Consider the following 27,471-nt stretch of genomic DNA (forward strand, 5'->3'; position numbering starts at 1 on the left):
TAATTCAAAATGCAAAATTATAAAGGTGATATGAACGCTGTCCATGTTTGGCAAAAAATAACAAGTGCACAAAAATATAGTAATACTTACAAAATAAGTCTGTTCTCGATGAACATGATATGTTAAACACAGGGAAAACTCGCACACACTAACAGAAAAAGTGAAAGAATTTGGTCTGAGAATTCTTACTAGTAAATAAGGCAATGGACACCAAATCACTCGCACAAAAGCTTTAAAGGCTCTTAGCAACAGAAGAGTGAGAGATCCACCAACAAAAAAAAAATAATGGATCCTTCACCCAAGACTGTGCAGAAAATTAAATCTCAGCATTTTTTAAATATGCAAAAAGGTGCTACAATTCTACCATATCAACTAACGAAACCTTGGAAATGCATCTTCAGACAAAATGTATAGCATTATCAGTATCTTACCATGATAGCCTCATTGAAAAAAAATAATAATTTGATTTTAAGCTCATTTGTTCATTAAAACTTAAAACATTATGCTTACAAAACATATAATATAAACTCAGATATCAATAAAATATAATATCAATGTATGAATATTGATAAGTCTAGGGCCTTTTCTTGCAAGATATATTTCCAAGATTCTTCATCAGCACAAATTGTTAAGTACTTGTATACCTGTCATTAATGCTAGCCACACTTAATTTTGTTCTATACTGAGAGTTAAGAGTATGTATGATAGTACAAATTGTGAAAACAGATTGGGAGGTATAAATTATTCTTTACAGACAGTGTTTTATATGTATAATACAAACTGTTAATCTCATCTAAATTCTTGATGTGAAAGGCATGTAAAAAAAAGTTAATTTTCAATAATGAAAAAAATAAATGACATAGCATATTCCTTGTTGCACACCAATGAACATTCATTAACAACAAAAAAAGATACATAAACAATGTTAGTCTACATTAGTTCTGAAGAGTATAAATTGTCAGGCACTTAGTTTTTTTCTACATGATTTTTATTATTGGCACAAGGACGGTTCTCAGTTGACCTCATTTCAACCTCAATTTCACAAAATAAGTGTTCAAAAACACTTTGATCCATTTTCAAAATTAGACCTTTAGTTTTAAAAAATAAACACAACTCACACTTTCTCAATGATCCAAATGAAGTCAAAAAAATTTTCTGCCAGAACATATATAGATATATATATAATTTTATAAATATAAGGCATGTTAGTGGTTGCAGTTTTGCTAGGAAGGCAGCCTTTGTATAAAATCCAGCAATATTTTTTTTTGTTGGATAATTCCCACACACCAAGATGTCAGCTTTGTTTTATTGTGAGTAGAACTTCATGGACGACAATGTTAGGTGCCGTGCGCTGCTGCCTTCAGTAGGCCCCTGATCCAAAGTGTTTTTTTTGTAGGTCTTTGTTCTTTTTCAAGTGTTCTGGTGGGTTTGAGTTAGTTTCGTAGGCACAGCTGAGAGTTAGGTGAAAATAAAAAAAGAAAAGAAAAAAATGTTAGTTCATACTGCTACCATATATTGCATCATTCTCATACTCAAGTATTTTAGATATATTATCATCTTGTAAACCATTTGGGTGAAAAACAGCCATTACTAGTCACAGCAGATTAAAGTGTGCACATTTGGTCAAAGAACTCTTTTTCTGACATGCAATTAAAAGATTGGTTAACATTACTGAATATTATATCATGCTACTTTGCAATTAAAGTTACAAACAGGAAAAAGTTATAAAAACATTTTTAGTTGCCTTTATAATTTTAAATGTTTATTTTTTAGATCTAAAGCAGTAAGAACACAGAGTTAAGCAAATTGCAATACTTTTAGAATATAACAAAGATGAAGTGAGATTCACATGATTGAACTTCAAGGAGAGAAAATGTCTTTATTTTCTTCCAGGAAAGCCCAAAGAAAGAGGCTTTAGAACTCTTTTTGCTTTGGAGGTCCATTTAGTGTTACAATTATGGCTGGTTACTGCACGACTTAGATCTGCTTGGTTAGTAACTGGCTGTATTAGTCTGTATGATACATATGATACAAAGCCTAATAAACAGTAATTAATAATAACGAGAGTTGAAGAGGCTACAAAGTGCGATCTACTGATAATCCAAGAGTACATGATAATGAGAGATGCCACGAGTGCGTTTAAGCCGTCACTGTACCATTATTGAGAGCCCAGGTCACATTGTATTATCTATTATTGGGGGGAGGACCATGTTAGAGGGTGGGGGATTACACTACCCCTGCAAATTCTGCTCCATTGCTCACGGACATCATCTACTCACACCAAAGAAACACAATTGTTCTTATGCTGCGTTTTTACATTTTTACACCACACAAATTTTAACTACCAAGTGTCTTTTGCTATCCCTGAAGCCCAAGCAAAGAAAAGATTAAAGTTGGCTATAGCAACATTTGTTCCAGAAAAATCTTAAGCAGTCATGAAAATTTTTTTTTTATTTTTCACTTTTTGTCACTTGCAATCCTCAATACGTTGTAGTGAGCATTTTTCAATGCAATGTCAATGACCTCTGAATTGTAAACTGGTGTAGAAGAACTCGGAACAAAAACTTCTGAAAGGTTCATTTTATTTTCGAACATTATAAATAAAACAATAATTGACACTATGAAATAAATAATCTTTTGACATTCTAACCGATCATTAATAAATATCATTGCGGACTGTCCTTTTCGTTCAATGTTTATATAGAAACCTTCTTTTTCAGCATCAATTGCAACGTTTTGGCATTTCTTACAAATAAATATTTATCAAGCACAAAAAAAAAAAAAATCATAATCTAGCACTAACGATATTGGGCTTTATAAACCCAAACTAAGACATAACAAATAAGCAGGAGGCAAAAGTCAACAAAAAAATGTTTTCTATGAATTGCAGCACTTTACAAAACCCTCCAAAACTTGCCTGAGATAGTACGCTGGAGATATACAAATAAATTATGGAATGATTGTTCATCGCAATACAATATTATGCTTTGTATTTCGGCTTTGGCATCACATTTTCATACGAAATATGGGACTATCATAAATAAGATTGGGCATCTCTCTATCCCTGCACTTATACATAACTACATAAAAAAAAAAATCCCGATTCATTTCAAATGAACAAATATAGTTGTTTTTCTACACCTGTAATAAAAGTATTATGGACAAAATATTTCATGACATATCATCGCATTTAAAAATTGCATCACACAATATCTATTCAAACCCTACAATAAAATGACCTACAAGAAAAAATGGATCATAAATGATATAAATGATACCCCACAAACATTTGGGATGGTCTGGACTCTTATTTGAATGAAAGATCACTCTACATAAAAATTGTTAATCAATGTCGAACTTATATATCTCTATAAACCCGATATGTCTAATTCTTTGGATATGTTGAAATAAATTGGCTGTTCCTATCCCAATGTCTAAAATCTCATCCTCAGCTCTCAAGATGTTTTTGAGATTTTTGTCCGACTTGTAAGTTAGAGCTACTGAGGGTTGACTGCACACGAAATCTTCCTATGATATTCCCAAGTCTTGACTATTACCAGGAAAATGCTCTCTTATTATAATTGTTAGCAACAAGGGGTTATTTTTTTCAGACAGTTGGTTATTTACTCCCAAAACACCACCATGGCATCAAAAGTGAGAAATAAAAATCTTTAAAAGAATAAGTTTTTTTGGAGGGTTAGTTCATCCAATGAAGTTTAAATAGCACTAAAAGGAACATATTAGGTTACAATTAACAAGACCAACATTTATACACTGATCAAAAATGCTCTTTTATTGCACAACTTGTATGTGAACACTTTTCAAATATATAAATAAAAAAAAAATTGTTGAGGTCTTTGACATTTGCATTTCCCTGGTCATAGCCAATCTTGTACAATTTTATCTCAAAATATCTCGAAACAAAAAAAAAAAAAAGATATGTTTAATGGCGAGCTTTTTATATCACACTTCCACTTATTAAAGGTTAAATGAGTTAATTAATTAATCAAGACAAGCTCAAAATTGGCAAATTTTAGTAAATTATTTGTGCTATACAATTAATTTTAGTTGAGATAGATTTTTATCTCAAGGACCACAATGATTGAGAAACATTTATTAGATCTCTCATTCAAATTAGGACGTTCCCAGACCTTACTTAAATAATCAAGGGTCAAATCAAACAAAGGAAAAGCCCTGATACAGCCTCGAGGTTTCTCAAAATACGTACATTTACAAACCATTCAAGTTAGAACTGAAAAACAAGTGGATAAAGTGTTATCAAATGAAAATTTTAATTATAATCGAGAATTCTTCTCGATAAGCGTAAATTTGTAACCGGGAGACTGTATCACAAGAAGGAGAAAATAGAAGAGAGACGGGACTAACCTTCCTACTAAATTATGGAAGGGCTACCCTAGTATAGGGGTGTGTCCTTACGCTGTCCAGGGTTCTGCGGATCTTAGGCACAGCACCTGCAATAGCTAGATACATTAAAACCTATACCAACATAGGCATCGCTTCCAAGGGGAAGCAACCCCAGACAAATCAGCCTGAAGGACAATACTAGGTATAGTCATCATCAAATAGGTTCTTTTCACTTAAACTTATCATTCATAAACTGCATTCCAAAATTTTTGCTTACAATCTTTTCTCTATCATATTAAAACTTCTTGTAAGTGTATGTAACACACCTTTTCTCCTCAATTTCCTATAGAAGGATCTATTATAGATGTGTAACCTTTCATAATGTTTTTTTCTATCAATCAATATTTAAGCCATTAATCACATTTTTTAAAGAACTCTAAATATGCGCCCAACCATGACTATCCCCACCCTCCATTCCCCCATTTTTTTTCCATTCCTAGGACACTTGTCCAAATCCATATGAAAAGATATAGTCAGAATATAATGTACATGTGTATGTTTCTACTCATGTTATTGATTGCGTCCTGATTGTGCAAAATATTGCTTCTAAAAATACAACAAAAATTTGATTTCTTGTATAAAACGAAAACAAAAAACTAGTAAATATATATACCAAAAATACCAAAATGCTTGAAAGACATCTGGTCTTATACGTAAAGCTTTGAAAGCACCTTTTTTGAAAAGGGCTATCTAATTAATTTAATGTGTTAATTCCAGAAACAGTTAATTACTTGTGGGGGTTACTAAATGTTAATTAAAATGTAGTAATTAAAAAATCAATTGCTTAACAAAAAATATTACATATTACATGCCAAAAAAAACTTAATAATGTCTTATTCATTTGCAAATGAATAAGCACGAAAAAAAAGAAAACCTATTAAGAGATTATGATTTTTTTAAAAGTGTGAAATCAGTACATCAATGGAAAATCAACCCTTAGAGACGTGAAGAGGAATAAAATTAACACAAGCTTCCAAAATCAAAATTAATACAACATGAAAGAAGACGGAAAATAAATTTGTCAATAAGCAATCACTACGAAAAAAAGTCTCATTCATTCACTCCAAAATAAAAACTCAAATAATAATGAATTATCCTACATACAGTTCAACAGCTGACGCAGGTAAATACAGGGCATTTCTCAGTTTGCGTTGTTTTTTAAATTTCATTTATTTAATATCTTGAAGCCACCACCAAATCAAGTAGAAAAATCATCGATTAAATCATCTATTAAATCATTAATAATCTAGTTCTGTTTGGTTAACGAGTGAGCAGTGTTTTGATCACATACAAACAGTGTGTGTCTTAGATTTTTACTTCTCCACTATATGCACTGAAGGTCGTCGACTTTCCTAATTATTTACCTGTTAACAATCAAAATTAGAATACTTTGTTTTAACTTTCCTATTTTCAATATCAGTTTTAAATATTTCTCAATTTCCTTTACGAGTCTAAATTTTTTAAATTGAAAATTCCATCTGAAAACATTACTTTGCCCTCCCATATTAGTGATTTTGAATATTTCTATAAAATAATGGAAATATTAAATTCCTACAGGTTATAATTTTTTTCTTTCCTAAGAGTTACGCCCCTTTGCTCATTAAGTCTATCAAAAATGTGTTATTATATAATGAGCTAAAACCTAACAGGTATTCATCATCACCTACCCTATGAATCCATTAACACAGGCTAGCATGAAATAAAACAACATCTTATTTACAAACTATCATACTCTAAACAAGTGGCTATACATAGAAGTACATAATAATATTATGTGCATCCGTGTCCATTTCACAGTTCACAATTTGTCATTGGAAACAATGGAATGTTCAATGAAAAGTAAATCATGAGGGAAGAAATAAAAAAATTATAATTACATAAATCTTAAATCATTTTTCGACTAAAATAAGTATATGTATATATAACGAAAAAATAGATAAAAACAAGGAGATATTAAAAGTCAACAAGTTCTGTACAAAAAAAAAAAAATTATCATAAGAGACTCTTATTTTTCTCTCTTTTAAATAATTGGGCACAAATATGTCTTTGATTGTATGTACTTGCACAAAAATAGCTCTAATGTTTAATAAAAATTCTATTATGATGCAAAAAAAAAAAGTTTGATTCATTTCTCTTGTATCCTACACGATGTTTTATCGCACAGCAGAGAAATTCAACATACCGGCTGCCGTCTGCTCAAAAGAGGTGGGGTACTCAACAATGGCTGCCGTTGGCTGTAGGGAGTAGGGGTATTCGTAAGGATTGTACACCAGCCCTGTTCCCGCCGTATCTGTAGGGGACACCAAGGGGGGTGGGTTCATCATGGATGCTGAGCTAGTGGCAACCTGAGGCATTCTTGGAGCCAGAATGAGGGGGGCACCTGCTGGGGTGGGAGAACGAAGATGAGTGGCTGCGGTGATCCCCGCTGTCAGGGGTGAAGCTGCTGTCAGAAAGCGTGGGGCCTCTGCAAGAGCAAGATCTACTCGAAATAAATTATGTTATCCAGCTATCCATGTAGTCTCTTTTTTTAACCTAGCTAGTAAAATTAGAGGTTTCTTTACTATAGAAAGCAATTTATATGTGAATTAGATCCTTATAAAACAATTTTATCTTTTATTTTCTTGAAAGGCACTAAAATCACTTTAAAATGCATATATTTTTCTTGCATAAATATACATTTTTACAAGTGAAATCAACTAAATTTATGAAAAATAAAAAATTATTATAACAATTTACTACTCCTTGTTAGTTATGTTATCCAATAAAATTACAATGGGTATGTTAAAGTTTTCTAAAGACCTGGAGCAGACAGAATTATCGATTCCGTTAAATACCCAATCTATATATTGTGGGTTAAGAGCCCTGTAAATATTGAGAAAAAATGCAGTATGTACTTGCTATACACAAATATGCTGAATGTCACCATATGAGCATACTGTATATATAATTATATTTTCCTTCCATTTTTTATAATATTGGTATTTTCTTTATTTTTTTCAATGCATCTAACATTACTTTGCTGTTAGCTTTTTCACATGAAGTTGTGCTGCTCAAGTCAAGGGAAAATAATCAAGTTATTAACAGCATAAATTAGAAATTAATATCAAATTGTCTTTTTTTTTTTGATGAGCAACCTGATTTATTTCCCCTGGACACTAAGCCGCAAACAACCAAATATATTCCACTCCATTAAACATCCTTTAAATAAAGGCAGTAGTTGGATAATTCCTTTATGCAATCATAGTCATTTAATAGCTTTAGAATTTTTTCCAGATTAGAGGAGATTTCCCTTTTGAAGATTTTTTTTTCTTTTTTCAAAATCTGGTCCACTATATTTTTTTTCTAAATCAATTTTTTTTCAATAATAATTCATTCTCCAAGGGATGCAAAAGGAGTGTTTGTCTATTGTAAGGTACTGTACAGGTATACGATAATACCTGAAGAAGTCTTGAGTATGCTCTTATGGTCGATTCCACTGGCATCGAATTGACCCAACATTTGCATGGTTTGAAGTTGTGCATTCCAGGGTAGTCCAAAGGCATCTTGAAAAAGGTGCAAAAAAAACACAAGAGTCATTAAACCAGCTAGCACACAACCCCATCATCATCAACTGCTGGTTCCCCTACTGCTGAACTGGTTCCAAGTTTTACCGATAGATGACTAATCCAAAGATCTTCACTTAGACCAAAACAAGTGTAATAAATTTAAGGAAATCATTTTGCAATTTAAAACAGTTTTGAAATTTAAAATGAAAAAAAATCTGGGTTTCTGATTGTATGATAAAATTCATGATACCCCCCCCCCTTTTTTTTATTAATTCATTTTAATTCAGTAATTCTTCTAGTCATACATGTATTAGTGAATACTCAAGGGGAACCAGGGCACAGCAGTATAGGACCCTACACAGCTTCATCAGAAAGCTCAATTCTAGTTAAAAAGTGAAACAATTTGCAACATTCAAATGCAACCTCAAAACTTTTCCCATCATCATTGCAAATTCTTTCTTTGGGAATACTCAAAGCAATTTAACTCACTTTCAAAAAAAAAAAAAAAAAGAAGAAATGTAAACATTTTAATGGAAGGAGGCAAAAATCCAGAATCAATTCAAATGTTAGCACCAATAAAAACACATCTAGAGTGGGACTTTTTCAAAGACGTTTCAGAAAAATAGTCATGCTTGTTTATATACAACAAGGTCAAACTGATTAACTACACCTGGCATAGCATGCAGCTTATATTACCCTAAATGTCATATTGTTAACATAAATATGTATTATCAAAGATATAAATAGAAGTCAGTGACTGGTCTATGGTAGAAAAGGAGGGAACAAGAATATATATATGTCAATATCTTTAATTGTAGATACTGTGATTTTATTAATTTTTATAAGGTATGATTTTTATATTAAAAAATAATACAATTTCATTGATTTGTAAATTCTGTATAGCAACCTAATTGTCATATTCTATCATTAGAAAAAATGTAGTTCACTGTTCACTTTGGTTCATTATTTTGCCCAATGACAAATAGGCTACATCAATTGGTGTTCAACAAAAAATAATAAAACCACAGTAACGTATCCAAATCCCCAACAAACAAGCCAATGCAAATTTTACTATTAACATTCCATCATAGGAGATATGGAAATATTCACTAATTCATTAAAATTTTGTTGTTTTTTTTTTAAAATTCAACCTTCCCTCATCTTCTATTGGACCTAAGCCTCTCTAAATGTATAAACAAATGTGTAGAATTTCCCAGCTGTGATCGTGAAGGAGACTATATATATAAAAAATATTGGAGAGCTAAAAAAAAAAGTAAAGTCATAAAACAGGTTACAACAAGCAAAATCATGTGTCTGAAATATTTTAAATGAACACTGGAACTATCTGAATAATTAAAAGCCACTGAAAAAAGAAATAACTTAGGCTTCAAGGAAGGGACTTTTCTTTTGTCTAGAGTTAGCTTGTATGAAAGCTTTATTAACCCAAATTTTTATGAATATTTCAAGATAAAATCAAAATGAGGATCCAAAAAATTTTTATGCAGTAATGTGATGCCTATTTTGTAGTAAGAGTTATTTCCCTTACACTGCTTGTATCACACAATATTGACAAGTTTAATTTAGGTAGCAGGTACCTTGTTTTCCCATTAAATACTCATATATATATAAATATACACCAGTACCTACACCAACATGCACAGATAATTACACTATCTCCCCTCTCTGAAGCCTTCAGCTTATGGTGATACTAAGATGAGAATTTTTCATGTCACAAAAACTTCTCAATTAACTTGCATGAAGATAAAATTTGGCAGCTTTCTTTTCTCTGTAAACAAAGAAAGTCTGCGGTTTCTGACACATAGTTCAGACAAATGGCTACTAAATACAATGTTCTGCTTAAAAAAAAATCCCCTTCTTAATTTCATGAATTTGCAACCTTATCAAATTCTCATCTCAGCACCATCATATACAAAGAAAAAAAGATTTTACAGGGTGATAAAATAAAGAAGCATCTATCATGCATTGACTACTATAAGTACAGTGTGACCCATTCCATCAGGTGTGGTGGCCCTCTCCAAGGGACTGAGGAAAACTCCTTAAGCCAAAGAAAAAAACACCAATGCAAAATAAAGAATAAACACAGACAGCCAAGGGATAAAAAGGTAAAAAACATAAAGCTATAAACACTGCACACAGAACTGGCATGGGTTGCGAGTGGGCGCCGCCGGGAGGCGGGACTTACGAGAAGAGGCAGATTGACCGCCTGGGCCGGCCTGGGAAGTGGCCGGTTTAGATGTGTCCCTATACGTTCCGTTGATGATAGCCAGTTCCATCAGCTGACGTTTCTTAAGATCATCCTCGCCATCGGGCTGTAAAAAAGAGTCGCAAACACGTCAACATTCACACGTTAGTAGTTACACTTTTGTTACGTTAGCCTGTCTGAGACAGGGCTGAGACTTACGAGCTAGAGGGATTGCTTTGGAATCGCGATATGTCCCATTCAAGATGGCCAGTTCCATCAATTGCATTTTCTTCAAATCATCCTCTCCTTCCGGCTGAAAAAAGGCAACCAAATTCTCTATCTCTTACACTTATTGGGGAATCTTTTTTTTTAAAGGTTAGGCTGTTAGACCTGATCTGTGTATTAGTTAAATAAATGTAAATTTTTTGTGGTTATTAGACAGTGTGACAAAAGTGAAGCTTTATTATTCATTCTCATTTTTGTTGTTTTTATTTTTTAAAAAATTCAGACATCAACAATATTTTATTTATAGCTAAATAAAGGATAAACATAGGGATACAAGTCAATTAGTATGTTGTTACTTTTGCTTACTGCTGTTAAAGAAGAAAAAGAAATATGGTAAAATGTTTTAATAAAAATCACATTCTATTACTTGCTGCATAACCCCCTTGAAAATATTAAGCTTCAAGCAACAATTTTGCAATAGAAAAAGATCTTTGCATATACCCAGATGACCCATTTTAATTGTATTTTGAATAGTTCTGTTTATCTCTATAATTCTGACCTATCTATATAAGCCCAAGCTATGACAATGCTCCCTAGTCCTTTGATCAGCTGGTACCAACAAAATGATACAATCAAAAATATAGCTGGCAACAATCCCTTTATTTCCTTCATTGTATTTACAGATTAAATAAATGCATCAACAGTCCTAATGTGACAGGTAATGCGTTTTAAAAGGACAATGAACACTGCATAAAAAGGTCCCTAATTCGACTAAACCTTTCGGCTAACTCCGCAAACTAAAGAAAAATATGGTGGAAAATGATAAAAATCTAGTGTCGCCTTGGTACCAAACAAGCCTTAAATATGGTTTGGGGCTACAAACTGAATGACAATCTCCTATGATAATTATAGGCTTAAAGAAACAGAACAAGCGTGTGTTTTGATTTTTGAATATTTATTAATGGATGCCTTGTCCATACACGTTCCCTGACAGACTATGAAGACAAACGATGCAAATCAAATGCTGCCTTCATGCAATAAATACAAAAATAAATGCTGGAATTTATAAATGTGTAATGGTCATTAACACACCCTAACTTAATTGCTCCTTTTTATAATTATCATGCATGAACTCGGTACACCCTGTATCTGATCTAAACTGCATAATCAATATAAAGAGAGCAAAGGGACAAGTATATGGAAGGAATCATCACTGCTTATCTTAAGGCAAATAATTCATCAAACATCTATATGAAGCCTTTAGCTGATCAAAACTTGATAGAAAAAACTTCTTAATCTTTGGTTAAATTGATGACTTATTTTTCTGTACGGAGTACAGTGCATACTTTTGGGCCCTGTCAATCACTCGGGCTGTCACGATAGGTCATCTCTCTGTCATTTCTCCCATGAATTCCTCGGGAGGGCCTTTGATTGATTTTTACGAGAAGATTTGTCACCTTGTTGTGAAGACTTGACAGATGCAGTGCAAGGACAGGACTCATCAGAAAAAAAAGGTCTCAAGACCCAAATGTCAGATCTTAGAACACTTTCAAAGGAGACCTAGTTCTTTTAGAGTTGTCATATTTTGCCGCTGGGCTCTCACTGAAAGTTATGCACGGTAAACTGGAAAATGTAGAATGGTCAACATTTTCTTTTTTATTCCAGGCATGTCGATGCATGTTTACTGTTGAATCCATCAGTATTCAACCCCCTTTTTTCAATTTAAATAAAAAAAATTATTTTTATGAGCAATATTTGACTTGTGTTGTTTGTAAAGTCATTGGGAAAAATCAATTCATGAGAGCCACGCAGTGTTTACTTGTTTCTGGACAAACCAAATAATTCTATTTGAGTTTCTAATATTTGCCCAGAAAATTTTAATTTGTACAGTCTGGCAAAAGAAAATGAAATCTTGACATCATCACAAACCATGCATACCCAATGCACAGCAGTACCATTTCTGATGACCACTACAGATATTCCACTAAAGAATGGTAATTGTTTCCAAATAAAGTGTCCTGCTTTATTTTCTCTGAGGCTCACCTAACAAGCTGATTTTTCCACTGAAGTCAACAATTGCAATCGATTTCTTATGTCAACAAAGAAATAGTTACAAAAATCTCTTATGTCAACGGACAGTCTAACAAGGCAGCAGTTTTTCCTCCTGCAATGAAGCAGGGACCCTATCCACACAATGAAATCCATTCCCACCATTGTCCAGTACAAAAACACTAGACCAAACATTTTCCCCTGGTATTTGTACTGGTGGGCTTCACCAGTGACAACCTATTGTCTCCGAACAGAAAAAGAAAAACCTGTAACCCTACAAAAACATTTTTACTGCGGATGACATGTTTGGTCTTCATTGTTGGGACAATTTCTCTACGGGCCAGAGAACAAATTGAAACCCTGACTGTTCAGTCTAGCAAGCCACCTCCTGCTACGTTCATGTTTTCCTACACCTAAGTTGTGTTAATAATGGAGACCAACGATGGTCTCTAAAACGTTTCAACATCTCAGGGACGCACTCTAATGAGACCGTGCAAACTTTGGTTTGAATAATTATGAAATGTATATCATGACAGAAAATTTATCTTTTCTTGAGAAATAACAACACTATTTAGTGTTCTGCCATTCAGACTGGAAACTTGAGTCTAAAACTCGTGAAAGGTGTTTAAAGACCTTTAAACCGATTACCTCATCTCTTTACTCTCGACAATTTGGAGGGCTTATATTCTCCTTGTGAGTCTTTACAATGACAGAAATCTTGAATCAAGGTTATGCCATTCAACGGTACAACTTAATTCCTTTCGTATAATAATACAGTTACCAAAAATGGCTTAGAATTTCCAAATGTTTCTTAATCACAAGGAAAATCAGGCAAATTTGTGAAAACATCTATATATCTTCCTAATGTTTTTTAATGAAAATTTGAAAAGGAAGGAAATTTTACACAAGATTTCTATAGAAGTTTTCCTTTTGGATGTTAACTCTAATTGCAGGCTCTGTCCATTTATGATAACAATATAATGAATGCTGATAACAGATTAATAAGGAAAAGTTTCAGTTTTTCACTTCCTGAATCTAAGACTCGGTGCTCAAACATGAGTTTCCCTTTAGTGGGTTTCCGACCTCAATTAGAGAGATAGAGGAAATATTTCATTACAAAGCAGGAATTATAACCAGTGAATTTCCTTATCATCCTATACACTGACTGTCTCTACCACTTAGATTTTAATCTCTCCCGCCCTGCTCTTCTAATGAGGTCCATTTTTGAATTCTACACATTTTATTAAGCATATATTTTGACTGAATTGATATTATTGCTGCAAATTCGTAATAAATATTGCTTCAATACCCAAGGGCAAAATCTTTTAGAAACATTTTATAAATCAAATTTTTACACTCCATACACAGTATGTGTCACTAGAAAGAATTTTAAGCATTAATCTCCCTAAAAACATTCCTTAAAAATTAGACTACTCTACTTTTCAAACTGGTTAGTTTTATAATTCTTGCCCAAGGCCAAGCTAAGAAGTTCTTAAATCCATTTGGACGACCTAAACTAGCACAAGGTCCAGAACCCCTCACAGAGGCATACAATTTTTTTTCATTATCTGTCAATAATCTCTCATTGAATGCCGAGACCCAGTCCTAACTTGGCTGCAAGGTTTGCATGTTAAGACCCCATTAGCTGTTGTATGACAGAGCCATAGGACAAATCTCTCTGCTGTATATAGGGCTTCTCTAATATACACCAAATGCTGGTTTTAAATATGCGTGTAAAAACTATTCCTCGTAATCTGTGGGCTTATATTGGTGACCATTACACGATTACGTAGCCCTCTACTTTCTTTTTACTATATAATAGCTATAGTGTAGCAGTTTTATGAATTTAATGCAATTTTTATTTACACAATATATCCCAGTGGTGGTTATAATGTGAGTGATATGTCGTCTTGTTATGCCATAGTAATGGCCAAGTAAAGATGAAAGAACAGCAAAAGCTAGCTAAAGAAAAATTTGGCCAATCAGCATTAAATAAATAAATACACAAACATTATTTTCCACATATCAAAACACATTGAGGTTATTTATTTCATTTGTAAATCTTTTACACAAAATGTATTGATCATGTTTATAGCCACTTAAAACTGTTTTCAATTAACTTTACCCATTTCAGATTCTTTGTTCTGTGATTGCTTAATCACAAAAATAAGTGCATTAGTGGTGCCGTATGAATACTTACAGCGGGTACTAGAAGCTTCTTGACCTCCTCCATAGCCTTGGCCATTTTGACCTCTGCCCTGTTGAGAGTGTCCTCTACAGTTATCAACACATGGAGCTCTTCATTCAGGTGCTCCCAGTTAGGTTTTCCTCTGTTCTGTTCTTCCTATAATACATGATTAGAAATTTAGTCTCTGTTTCCTAATACCAACAGCTAAGATTTAAGGGAGCCGACTGGGGTTTTATTGTGTGAAAACTACAATAGAGAAACTCTTTAATTTTATACCCTATATACCTTACATTGACTTCAGTATACATGCCAAGTTTAGTGAAAATCTACCATCTGGTTATTTTTCAAGGAACGTCTCAAAATACAGGTACATTTACTATAGGATTATATAGGAAAATACCATTTTTTCGCACTTCGGAGCAAATTATACAAATACTACTATAGACTTTTTGCTCAAATTTTATTATTTGATGGGTAATACTATATTGTACATTTTGTGCAAGAAACACAAAATTCTACTGTCTGGTTTCCAGAGGGGGCATCTCAAAATGTCAAAATTCATGATATTTTCCTGTTTTTATGGAGTACAACAAAACATGACAGATACCACAGATTCACATAAAAAATAACAACAATGATTGCTATATTCACAATTTCCTATGTTTAAAATTTGAAGAGCATATATTTTATACTTTTTATTTTATGGCATAATTAATGACCCCGCTTAAAGAACTTCGGTTATTCATAACGTCAAAAACACACTATTACGACATCTTTCTACCCATCATTTGAAAAATCGTTAAACAAATCAGTTATTTAAAAACGTAATTAGATTTTTTAACCTCATATTTCCTAAATTTGTTATTTTTTTTTATAAATTATGTAAAAATAGTTGCTTTAAAAGAGTAAATACCCTTTATTTTACTATGCTGCGCGAAGTATTGCGCAATGAAAACCCCATGCAGTCGGCCCCCTTAACTACAAATTTACACTGTGCAACAAGTTGAACACATTTTTTATGTACATGTAACATTGTAAAAGATTCAGAGAGATCCAGAAAGATCAGAACCTTTAAGATTAGAAAAATCTGTTTCTGGAACCAAACTTATGCATGTTAATGAAATATCTCTGAAACTGCCTTTGATAATTTCTAAAAGAACAGAACATATGGGTCCAAAAGCACACATGCTGAGAGTCAGGATGTATGGTGAAAATATGTGCTGCATTTTTTTTTAGGTGGGACTTGAACTTTCATATCATCCTTTACTTGGATGAACAAAATCTTAAATTCTGACAAATATTTGATAAATAATTGTCAATACAGATCTTTTCACTCCGGACCTAGATATGAACTGAGCTGTTTGATCAGTGAATATTGATGGACACATTCAGTGCCAGGCTACAGAAGCTAGGGATCTCCAAACACACTTTTGAACATGCCTTCATACAATTTCTCTCATTAATCAATTGTCTGCATCTGTTATCCTAGAAAACTTTCTCAAAAAATCTGACAAACTTTTCTCCCTAATATATTTGGTTAAAGCCTAAAAATAAACTACTGTATATAATTAGACATGTCAGATTTTTGGGAATCCAAAAAATATTCAAAGTATTTACTCTTGTTTGATTTCTGATAGATTTTCTGTTTCACAGAAGTGCAAGACCAGATTGCAACTGATAAGTTTTCATATTACATGTATTATGTAGGGCTTGCAATTCACACAATTTAGAAATCACTGGACAGGTACCTTTATGAGAAAATGAATGTGCTAACAGTATATTTATTGCCACACTGAGAGTATGTATAGTTTCAAGAACAGCATACTAGTTAAATATATATGAAATCAAAATATGTAAGAACATATTTACCACTGTCAAAAAATCTTACAAGCAAAATTTTATCATCAAATTTTCAGATGGGAAAAATTGTTCTACTCTCCACAATATCATAAAAAGTGATAATCAGGTCAAGGGCAAAATCCACCAAATTTTTCTTTGAAAAAACACAATCAACTTATAGCTGAGTAATATCCATCAACAATACATGTATTTCAATTCAATGGATCTAGATACACATATAACGAAACATTCAATGTATATAGTGTAGTCTACAGATAGGATATATTTCATGACCTATATATTTGGTCTGCTTAGAAAATATAAAGTTCACCCTAAAATATTGGTTCAATGGGGATATCATATCAGAGTGTTTAATCATAAGCAACTAGATAATAAGGAATAAAACTCTCTTTAAAAGTGCATCAAAGGCAAAACTGCCAGTAAACAGAGCAGCACGAGAGAAATTCTTTCATGAACTAAGTTTTTATCTTCTTCCCTCTGTGGTTATCAAATAGATATAAAAACTGATCATTGCTGTGTCTGGGTAGGATCTGTCAATTCAATCTATAAATTCTACCATAACTCCTCAACAGCCAACTAGATCTGACAACCATCAGCAGCTAAATCAGGCTACAAAATCAAACTCTATATTTATAATATCCAACCTAACCCCCTCAACTGGTCAGTGTGTACTTGGTGTAAAGAAGAAATACCTGAATAACCATTTCAGATATGGTGTTTTTAAAGAATAGCCGATTCCAGTAATCATTGAAATACCTTTACGTTGTGGGACCATGTTTCAGGGAACGGACTTGCATTTCATTTTTTACGCATACTGAAGAACTTCATACACATAAACACCTTTAAACTTAAAATGCTTTATAAAAATACCCCTACATAAGAAGTGATGTCCAAAAAATTAATATTTCTGAAAATGAGTGACAGAATCTTCTTTTTGTGATATGCATGAATTGAAGGAAGACAGAACATCTGCAGGATTTAGGAGAGACATGTCGAAATGTGTAAATAATCGCTCTTAAGGGAGTTATAAAGGTATCATGTGCATCTGCATTTGATAAAAATTTTCTTAAAGAATTTTGTAATCAAATATTCGAGTCATGCTGGAATTTCATATCAAATCATGACTCATTTTTCTGCAGTATCATTCTCTAAAACAAGTGAAAAGAAAAGAAAACGCAACAGCTGTTACTAAGCTCTAAAAATACTATATTTACATAATTCTGTCCATCAGACACTTTGAGAAATTAACCATGCAAGATTGAAACAACTCCTTTCATCATCTAACTGTGACATTCTTTTTAGCTTAAATGTTCCTCAACATAAAAAAAACAAAAAAAACAAAACAAAAAAACAAAAAAAAAGTGAGAGTGCCAATCAGTTTTCCATGACATTAAATACAGGAGCTCTTTTAAAAAAAGAAATATATAAGCATTTGAATTTTCATCTACTGTCCTTGTGTATTTTTTGTTGTTGTTGTTGTTGTTGTTGGGGGGGGGGGGGGGGGCACAACTACAGTCATTGAAAAAGAGTGTCAGTCTGTGACCAAGAAATAGTTTCTTTTTTTTTTTTAAACATAGTCTGCAACGTAGAGTTACTGTTCCTAAGAAAGAGGTATTGTGTCTGATATGAGTTATGCCCCTTACAATCCTTACAAAAGAATTACAGCCCTTTACATCAATTGAGCTACAGTCCATGTTATAAAGATGCTAGATCCTTAAGCAATGATTGACATGATCGACATAGTTACACTCACTGAGATGAAGAATTACGAGTTCTTATACATACAGAGTTACAGCCCCTGACATACTGATGGGACTTTCTTACCTTCTTTTTGTCTCGCATTGAGCCTTTTCCTCGAACCATTATTTTACAACCTGTGTACTGTTCTAGTTCTTTTGCTGTCATTCCTCGAGGTCCCAATATCCTCCCCACAAAGTTAAACTGAAAACATATATAAACAAATATAATGTTTGATAATAAAAACATCAAAATATGCATTTCTGATACCATTTTTGCTTCATGCTAAAGTCAACAATAGTAATGTATTTTTTTTCTCATACAGTTCATATTTTCTATCAGTCTGACATAGTGGGTATATGTATGTGGTATGTCAAAATATAGAATATGCAGCCCTGAAATGTGTTTGCATCAAAGAGTATTTTTTTTCTTCTTGTGTGAGTGCCTAACAGCAATTCATAGATCAATTATGAAGTTCTTAAGCACCAATAAACATAATATGGCATCCATTAATTGATCCCCTGGGTTTTCACACAAATTCAAGAGGTCAGTACGGACAAGGCATCTAACAGCCCATACCTGCCAAATGATGCAAAAAATTAAGTGTACTGTCACCAATAAGTGTGTTTTTTCATCCCTTTTTTCCAAGAGTAATTAATTAAGCCTGAGTCTGACCAGATTTTCTGCTCCATTACACTCTATAGATAATGTAGCTAAAGCTGCATGCCCACATGTATTTCATCTGAGTCTCTCTGGTGGCCTTTAACATTAGTTCCCTGAATTTAATTAGCTAGTCCCCAGGTGGTGATTTCCCCTTGCTTGTATCATTAGCCAATTAGGAGGTTATTCACTGATAAGTGTGGAAAACCCTTCTTATCTCCTGAGCTGTATACACTAGATTTGAACTTTTTTCGGCTTTCAGGGTATTTTTTTTTCCATTTCAGTCTGTTAAAACTGGAAGAGTAACCAACCAAATTTCCTGGGAAAGTGTTTTATTTCAATAAAGAAATTCACTTTTAATTCTAATGTATACAGATGTCATTAATATTTCAACAGATAGGCCATAAAGTAGTTGCCTATGTACAACAGTAAAGCAAAATAGCTTTCCTTGTACCCCCTACCATGCATATTTGTAAATTTCAAATGCCAAAGAACATGATAAAACATTTTAACAATCTACAGCCCACCAGAATGACTCCCTTCCCCCTGTCTAGTACAAAGACATCTGTGTGCTCACTGTTTATCTCGGCTGGCCTGACCAGTGGGTGAAATTTCATCACCTCTCTTTATCAGTTCTCAGATAAATCTCTGTTTACATAGAGTCTGCACTTCTAAGACAATTAGCTGCTTCTGACTCCCAACAGACAGATAACTAGCAGCGCCCCCTACAGATAAAGGAACAGTGTACATCTCTCTAAACATCCCTGTCATTTCTCTTACTTGTAAGTACACTGCTGCTACAAATTCAAAGTACAAGTTTATTCCATTTACCACCCTCTCTCTCCCCTGGATCCATGTGAAGATGCTGATTAAAGATCAACATTTTTAGAAATTATTACAATGCTAAGAAACTTCTTTCTGTAAATGTTACTACTTTCTTAATCTTGGTTTAAAGATCTCCTGGAAAGCATTCCATTAATTACTTTATCAACCCCTTATTCCAAAATTTTCTTTAATAGGTTGGACAAGACATTAAGTCTGCAGAGTCTTTTAAACAGAATGTGTACAGATTCACTCAAAACCTGACTTTGCAAAAAGAGAATTCAAAGATGGATGTTTTCAAAGGAAAAAGTACACTAAAGATATAAACCACTTTGCCCTCCAGTCTTTTAAAAAATAATTTGCATCAAATTGAAATTTAAACTAAATTCCAAGCTCCAGAAAAAGCATTCCTTTTTCTACACCAATCTACTAATGACAATTGCATAGAAATGAAAAAAAAAATAAAAAAAAAAAAATGTCCCGATGAATCATAATATTCCTGGTTCAAGAGAAAAAGAAGCGATATTTGCAAATTGAGACACCATGAAAGCTAAAAATGCACACTCAGCTACACACAAAAATCAAACTGTCTCTCCTTTCTATGCACACCCACTCGTGCAATAAAAGCTCAATAAAGAAGTTGTCACGCAATGACATAACATGTGACCTGGCAGACTCGCAACTAGGAGGGGGGATATCTACACCACATAAACATCAAGTTCCCCTAACGAAGGGCGATGACATCAACTAGAAACCAGGAATACTAAATATTACACAGAAATTCTTCTCATTACATGATATGCTGAGGAGTAATGTTTGCTAAGGAATTAACCTGTACTTATATACAAGTACGCTACTCTCAAAAAGACTATCTCTGTATACACTGATGAGCTTTCAATTCAAAGAATGCATATATACAGCTTATAGCAAAGCACATCTAATAAGTTTATGATGGCACACATGTATGTATATTAAATGTATGGGGAATGAAAACCAAATGAATTCATTATATAATAAGCATATTTGCAGTAACCCTGTTAATGGCCCTTAAGTTATATCCATACTCCAGTTTTTTTTTTTAAAAACTGATTCCTTTAACACATAATACTTCTGCTCTGCTAAAAGAATACTGCAAAACAGTCGCAGCCATGCACTGGAATTTTTGCTCTACATATACACAGTTTATCAATTTTGTAAACTTTGTAGTTTTTTTGGGTTTGCATGTTTCTGTGCAAATAAACAGTATAATGCTGATCCAAAGTTCTTAGATTTCTTTGGTGGAATTTTAAGAATTGAGCGTGTGTTGTGTTGACTAAACATGCTGTTTATCATTTCTTAATTTTTGTCTTCTGTGCGTATTTTGTATGAATTTCTTTGAGGCCCCTACCTCTGGGTGTTCTTTGACTGGGACGTACAGCTTTTCCGACACTGTTTGGACAGGACCAATAGGTTCTGGAAGTTCAAGAGGGATGCGGCCATTGCCTTTGTGATGAAACAACTGAAGTCTGACTCTGTTGATTTCTGAAAGAAACAAAAAATACGGAAAAAAAATTAATGAGGATCTTATATTTTTGTAACTTTGGTTCCCTCCTTTGAACCGGCATTTACTTTCTTTGCCAAGTCAGCTCATGCTCGAACCAGAAAGACAGATGTAACTGACGTTTGTCTTTGCCGAAAAACAACAAAAAAATTTCTGTACAGCAAATTACTTCCAATTTATTCTCTGCATGGTTGAAATTATTAACTACTACTAACTATAACCTTCTGTTCCAATCAGACCTGGCTTTCTTAAAAGCCTTTCTGGCATTTAATGGAGTTTTTTTCTCTCAAAGAAACTTTGCTGCACTTATCCAACAAGAAACAGTAGATCTTGATGTTTTAAGTTTTCTTCTAATTATTTGCAATAAAGAAAATATTTACTTTTAATCCACAAACCAGAACACAGAATACTTCAATCAATGAGCATAATGAAGAAGATCAGAAATATACAAAAAAAAAGGTTTCTCAAGAGAAAAATATGAAATTTTACTAATCAGTTTTTTCCTTTCTGTTGATCCAAAAAATGAATGGCTTTCCATAATTAATGACTATGATGTACTGTTTCTCTTATCCTCCTGTCATACTCAATTAAATAATTCAAAAAAAAAAGTATCAATTGTGCGAAAGGGAACCTTTTTTTCAGGATTGAAAGAGAGATCCTTTACACCAAGGATCAGGAAATAGAATATATTAACTTTTTGTGGCCATACATGAAAACTTACAAAACTTCAATTAAAGGTTATGCACCAACTCAAAATATCAAAACAAGTTTCAAAACCATATTCATTTTAATAATAAATTTCCTGCTGAAAAACCATAAAGCTCTACTTCAGAACCCTTACAAGGATATGGTGAACTAAGAATTTGCAACTGAGTATAAAATTCTGGATCAGAGAGTATGTTCACTTCAGGAAACACCTTGACCAAATACTGAAAGCTGGCCTCATGACCTTATGGACCACCACAACAATGTAGCTTCACCTGCACCCAAAACCATCAATTAGAAACCCTTTAAATCTCAATCCTCTAGGATAAAAAGAAAGCATCCAACCCAGACAAGATAAAAGCTCTCGGCCTCAAATCTTTGAATCTTTCTTTTCATCTTTTTAATTAGCAGCTGATCTCCATGATTTTACAAGGAGCCCTCATAAAATGGATAAAAACCTGAAATTATGTGTAGAAAAAATATTATTGAAGTCAGCAAGACCCGGGTTATTCTTAGTTTAAAAAGTAAAACAGTATTTAATTTTTGTATTGAATTATTGAAAAACAAAGAATGAATTTTACAGGAATTTAACAGGCATTCATAATATGTATCGAAAATTTATTTTGAGAATGTTAAGGATGAATTCCTGTACAACAATTACTGTATAAGTAAAACAGATATATATGGATTAAACATGACCACCAGTGACAAAATGTAAACCTACAGATCTTCTGACCAATATCAGCCATCACATCACCAAGGCTTGACCTCCAAACATAAATCATATCGTCTGTACTTAGTCAATAAGCCACAGGATGTTTCCTATTCCGAAAATCCTTAATGAATATTCATGGTCCCTAGTCTTATCATTATTAGCACAATTAATTGGTGACATTGGTTCAATAGTGGGTGAAAACATAACAAATGGGAGATATTGAAGCCTGACTGAGTTTTTCGATCCTTCAGGGCCGAGAAACATCCTGTTCTGTCACAAATAAAACAGTAACCTTCAGAATTCTACAGAGGCCTGTACAAATATTATCAAATGTGGCTAATGAATGAATAAACAGAACATCAATTAACAGCTGTAGTATACCCATTTTTTTTAATTTTTCAGACAGTGAGAGAGGGAAGATTTTGTGTTTTCAATGTAAAAGCACTTGATTTGTTCAAATTGGAGAAATGCTCATGCAGTTCTCCACCATATCCACCATTATATAGAGGAAAAACAAGTTTGTTTAATCTATTATATCCAGTAATTTCCTGTTTTCTTTACTCTATCCAAGACTAAAAAGTTGCAATCATTTCCCATACCAATACAGGAAACCAAAAAGATGGTGGTTTTGGCAAAAAAGTGCTGACCTACAAACTCCTCAAAAACAAAAGTCATCCGACCTAAATATAACCAGGTACATCTACCTGAATGACATTAACGGTTCCCGCTGGCGGCTTGTCTTTGAAGAACCCCCCACGTGATGTAACCATTACAACAGTTACACCATCTCTCTATCTTCAAGCCTCTATGTACTTGCTGATTCTGATCTCTGACTAACTGTACCTTAGATAACAGCTGAAATTCCTTCACCCCTCAATGGTGATAAAACATGACACAGCCACGACTTGTCATTTCGGGAGCCCCCTGGGCAAAAATATGACAATCTTCACCAGGTTTAAGGATCATTTTTACTGCTGTTTTGGCACTGGTTTTATGTTCAATAAATCATTCTGCTGTTATTTTTGTAGTCATCAAGGTGTATGCTAAAAAAATTTTACACCTGAGATACACCTTCTTTTGCAATTAGAATTCCAGTGTCTACCATAATGTCACGGGAAAATGGGTAGACAGGTTACAGAACCTGGACATCAGAAGCTGATACTCTTTGACACCTAATTCTATGTTCTTAGCACATAGCTATATGGCACTACATGTGTTAATGTGGTGGAATCCATCTTTTCAATTGTTTACAATTTTACACTACATCAAAGCATGTTCCTCTTTTCTATGACCACACAGGAAGTGGTGATCAGCTGATTTTTAAGTAGATTTACATCAGTCTTACACCTTCGTGACACTGGTGGAGCTTCTTATCAAGTACTTTGAACAACTCATTTTTACAACAGTGCTTTCTACTATATGGTCTCACTATGTCAGAAAAGCTGAATTGTCTTGCACTGTGTATATAACTGAATTATAAAGAAAAATATGATTCCTTTACAAAATTCTCATAGTAAGCATTTTTAAAATGGAAAAAGAGTTGAGATTTTACATACAGTGTGAATGTAAAAACATGATATTTTTTTGCTCTTTTATTTTGGTGGTTGGGAGATTTCTGCTCAGACATCTGCAATTTCTAATTTTATATGAATATATGTAAGTGTTAAAGTATCATGTGTAAATGAATACATGTATCTATACATCACAAGTACTTTCCAGGAACATGTGACAAAACACTTAGAGAATGTCCCTAAACTGATACTGATTTGGTACTGACGTGTACCTACAAGTTTGTGGTCCCCTTCCCCTGTCTCTTTTGTTGATCATTAAGTACACTGTAATTGTGCACTTGACTTCAAACTTATTAATCTAGGCCTCCTACATTTCCAAGTTCTATACATATAAATATGTAATGTGTACTATCTACTTAGCTGTTGGGTTTAAAAAAGGATTAAAACCTTCCAAATAAAACTTAAAACTAGTTAAATTTCCACAATAATGATTTCTGTTGTGAAACAAAAAACAAACTTAGTATAAGCCAGTGACCACTAATTTTTTCTGAATACCCCCCTGCAACTAAGTAAAATCTGATAATGTTAGTAGGGATTAGAATTTGAGGTAACCGAGTCTATTGAAAACTGTTTTATATGTTAAATGCCAGGCACCCTTATTTCTTTATAATGCTTTTTCATCTGAAATCAAAACAATTCAACTTAAATACATTGCACAACACTTTTAATCTCCATGGAAACATTTTTAATCAGCTTAAAAATTAATTCAGTAAGTGCTGATCTTTGTGGGACCAATGGCATTATTTAGAGGAAAGATTATAGAGGGGAAAAAAAGACTGCTTTCCTATGCATAAAAGTCACAATTCTAGCAAATGTACATGGAAAAAAAAACTGAAGACAAGTGGGGGGAAACCATGAAAATTTTTGAATGTCAGTGAACAAATTGCACAAACAGCCACTGTGTGATGCCAGAAGTTTATTCTGCAATCCCTGGGAAAGCTTTTTTTTGTAAAATTTAAAACATCTGGAAGTTATTGGTTTCCACAGAGCTGTAACTCTATACCCCTACCCTGAACAAAGACATCTATTGCCAGCAGGAGTTGATAGCAATCTTAAACAGTCATGAACACAGAAATTGGCCCAAATTAAAGAAATCACCAAAATATCTTGACCCAGCCATAAAACATGACATATTTTTTTATACTCTTAAGCCAGGCCTAAAGTTTACCACGACTGATCTTCAGATGGATAAACTTTATTCCACAAGACCTAAATCTATCCAGTTTTAAATACAGGTTGGGCATCTGGTCTTGCCAAAATTAAAACCAGTCTCTAAACACTGATCCAAAATCCCTGCAATCTGGTTTTTTCAGCCATTTTCAGTTAGCATGGTTTGTGAATACAATTTCATCTGCAGGCCATTTGAACCCTAACAAACCCATACAAGCTAATGAGAAACACCTATGTTCACTTAACTAAAACTACTGGCTTGCTCCTCAGCAAATCACTACCACATTCTGTTATTGTGTTGGAAAACATCACTTTGCAATGGATTTCAATTGGAACATTCATGAACAAACACATTTTTAACACATGTTTGAAATCATCTGAAAATTTTCCCCCAATATGAGGATTTCAAGAATGTGGAAATAAAAAGCATTTCTAAGCTAAATTATCGTAATCCTTTTACTATCAATAACGAATGTGTGAAATTTTCTCAACAATTTGTGTGATCTACACTTTAAACACCTATTTCTCTCTCATTCCGAGTACAGTTCAATTACACACTGCATTTGGGAAATCAATATAATATGATGACATGAGTAAAGGCTACATCACAGAGCCCCTCGTGCAAAGTGCATTCTAAATTCAAAGTTTAAAATTAATTCACTTCCCTGCTATTAAATTACTACACTAGACACTTGAGCATATAAAATATTCAAATGATATACACAATTAAATCCCAACTCTATATAAAGATATGCATTTTCTTGTGAAACTCGTACCTGAATTTATCCTCAGTGGCATATCTGGGATAATTAAATTATCTTTATATGAACTTGACAATAGAGAGAAAATGATGTGGTTATTCTTTGTGTAAAGTTTTCACAATTTTTAACATTCAACGTCCATGTTGTCTGCCTAGAAATAATATGTAGTTCATTTCTTGAATATTCTCAAAATATTCAAATAAAGTGAGAGAATTCCAGCAATTATAATCTAATTGCTCTTTCTGACCCTGAAAAGGGTCTCAAAACCCTTAACTTTACAAGACTGCATCAATCATTGATCTTTTTTGCCTTCTACATTTATACGACTAGAATTTTGTATGCATATTTCTATAACCATGTTAAAGATAACTTCACAGCAAGAATGGTCCTGACCAAGACATCAGACTACTGTATTCACGGTATACAAACAAAGTGCACTGATTCATTCACTTTGCCAAACGAATCTATTGAGCTAATTGATTCTATCTCTCTACAAATGCGAACAATACAGAACCTAAACAAAGGCAATGACAAGCACAAACACTATGGAAGCGAGCATCGACACAGATTCCTCATACAAAAGCCCCCCAAGCCTGTCGGGCGTGTCGACGAAACCCCCTGCAAACAAAGCCCGTTGACTTTTGTAACCAATGCCTTGTAACATGAGAATCTCCATCGTACATCTATCTACCCGAATTTACCAATAAAATAAAAGGGTCACAAATGCCCCGATACAGTATCTTATTTGGAGACTCCCAAGATTGCTGGATAATGATTTCTGAACACTGGGTATTATAATTGTAACGCATTGTGTAGGCCTATCTAACCATGACTGGGAAGGTAGTCTTTCTCTGTGTTATTATTCGTCATGTTCTTGTGTCGATAAATAGACGTCTGTTATTTCAAACCAGGTAGATAGACCTCACTCCCATTATACACGGCCCAAGGAGGATGACCTAGCTAGCATCTAGATTTGTGCATTTCTTTCACATGGGAGCTTCTAAAACCTAATTCACATGCTCACAAAGGGGGTAAAGACAATCAGGGAAATATTTTAAAGATTTTGTCTAAGGTAGAATCTGATTAGGCTCTGTTTCAACAATAGAAAGGAACAGAGAGAATTTTTCCTGCTTCAAACCAACAGCCTAGATAACAATGGGCTCAATTTCAAAAGGGGTCAGACCAATTATTTCCCTGTTAAAATGATAAATGGACAAATACCTGCTTAAAAATAAAATTTCACACAACATATTCTGAAATTAAAACGCAAATTCTGTTTAAATTTCCTGGAATAG

At 33.4% G+C, this 27,471-nt stretch overlaps 1 protein-coding gene across 6 annotated transcripts in view; it reads right to left on the bottom strand.

The window, feature by feature from the left end:
- Window positions 1-431: 431 nt before the first annotated feature.
- The window catches only part of LOC133201515 (KH domain-containing RNA-binding protein qki.L-like), a 30,243-nt gene continuing 3,203 nt past the window's right edge, over window positions 432-27,471 (bottom strand). The window contains exons 2-10 of one of the 6 annotated variants that reach the window (XM_061337319.1): window positions 21,102-21,235; window positions 18,320-18,436; window positions 14,648-14,791; window positions 10,361-10,486; window positions 10,174-10,300; window positions 7,863-7,967; window positions 6,608-6,889; window positions 4,387-4,472; window positions 432-1,451 (exon numbers count right to left, since the gene is read on the bottom strand). In XM_061337319.1, coding sequence (XP_061193303.1) covers window positions 4,399-4,472; window positions 6,608-6,889; window positions 7,863-7,967; window positions 10,174-10,300; window positions 10,361-10,486; window positions 14,648-14,791; window positions 18,320-18,436; window positions 21,102-21,235 — 1,109 coding nt within the window. In that variant the 3' untranslated portion in view covers window positions 432-1,451; window positions 4,387-4,398. Of the gene's footprint in view, window positions 1,452-4,386; window positions 4,473-6,607; window positions 6,905-7,862; window positions 7,968-10,173; window positions 10,301-10,360; window positions 10,487-14,647; window positions 14,792-18,319; window positions 18,437-21,101; window positions 21,236-27,471 lie in introns of all 6 variants that reach the window. The other 5 variants (XM_061337314.1, XM_061337316.1, XM_061337315.1 and 2 more) reach the window with 5 other exon arrangements.

The sequence above is a fragment of the Saccostrea echinata genome, unplaced genomic scaffold (genome assembly GCF_033153115.1).
Source record: "Saccostrea echinata isolate AGI-Se365-2 ecotype Australia unplaced genomic scaffold, CSIRO_AGI_Sech_v1 ptg000044l, whole genome shotgun sequence".
NCBI lineage: Eukaryota > Metazoa > Mollusca > Bivalvia > Ostreida > Ostreidae > Saccostrea > Saccostrea echinata.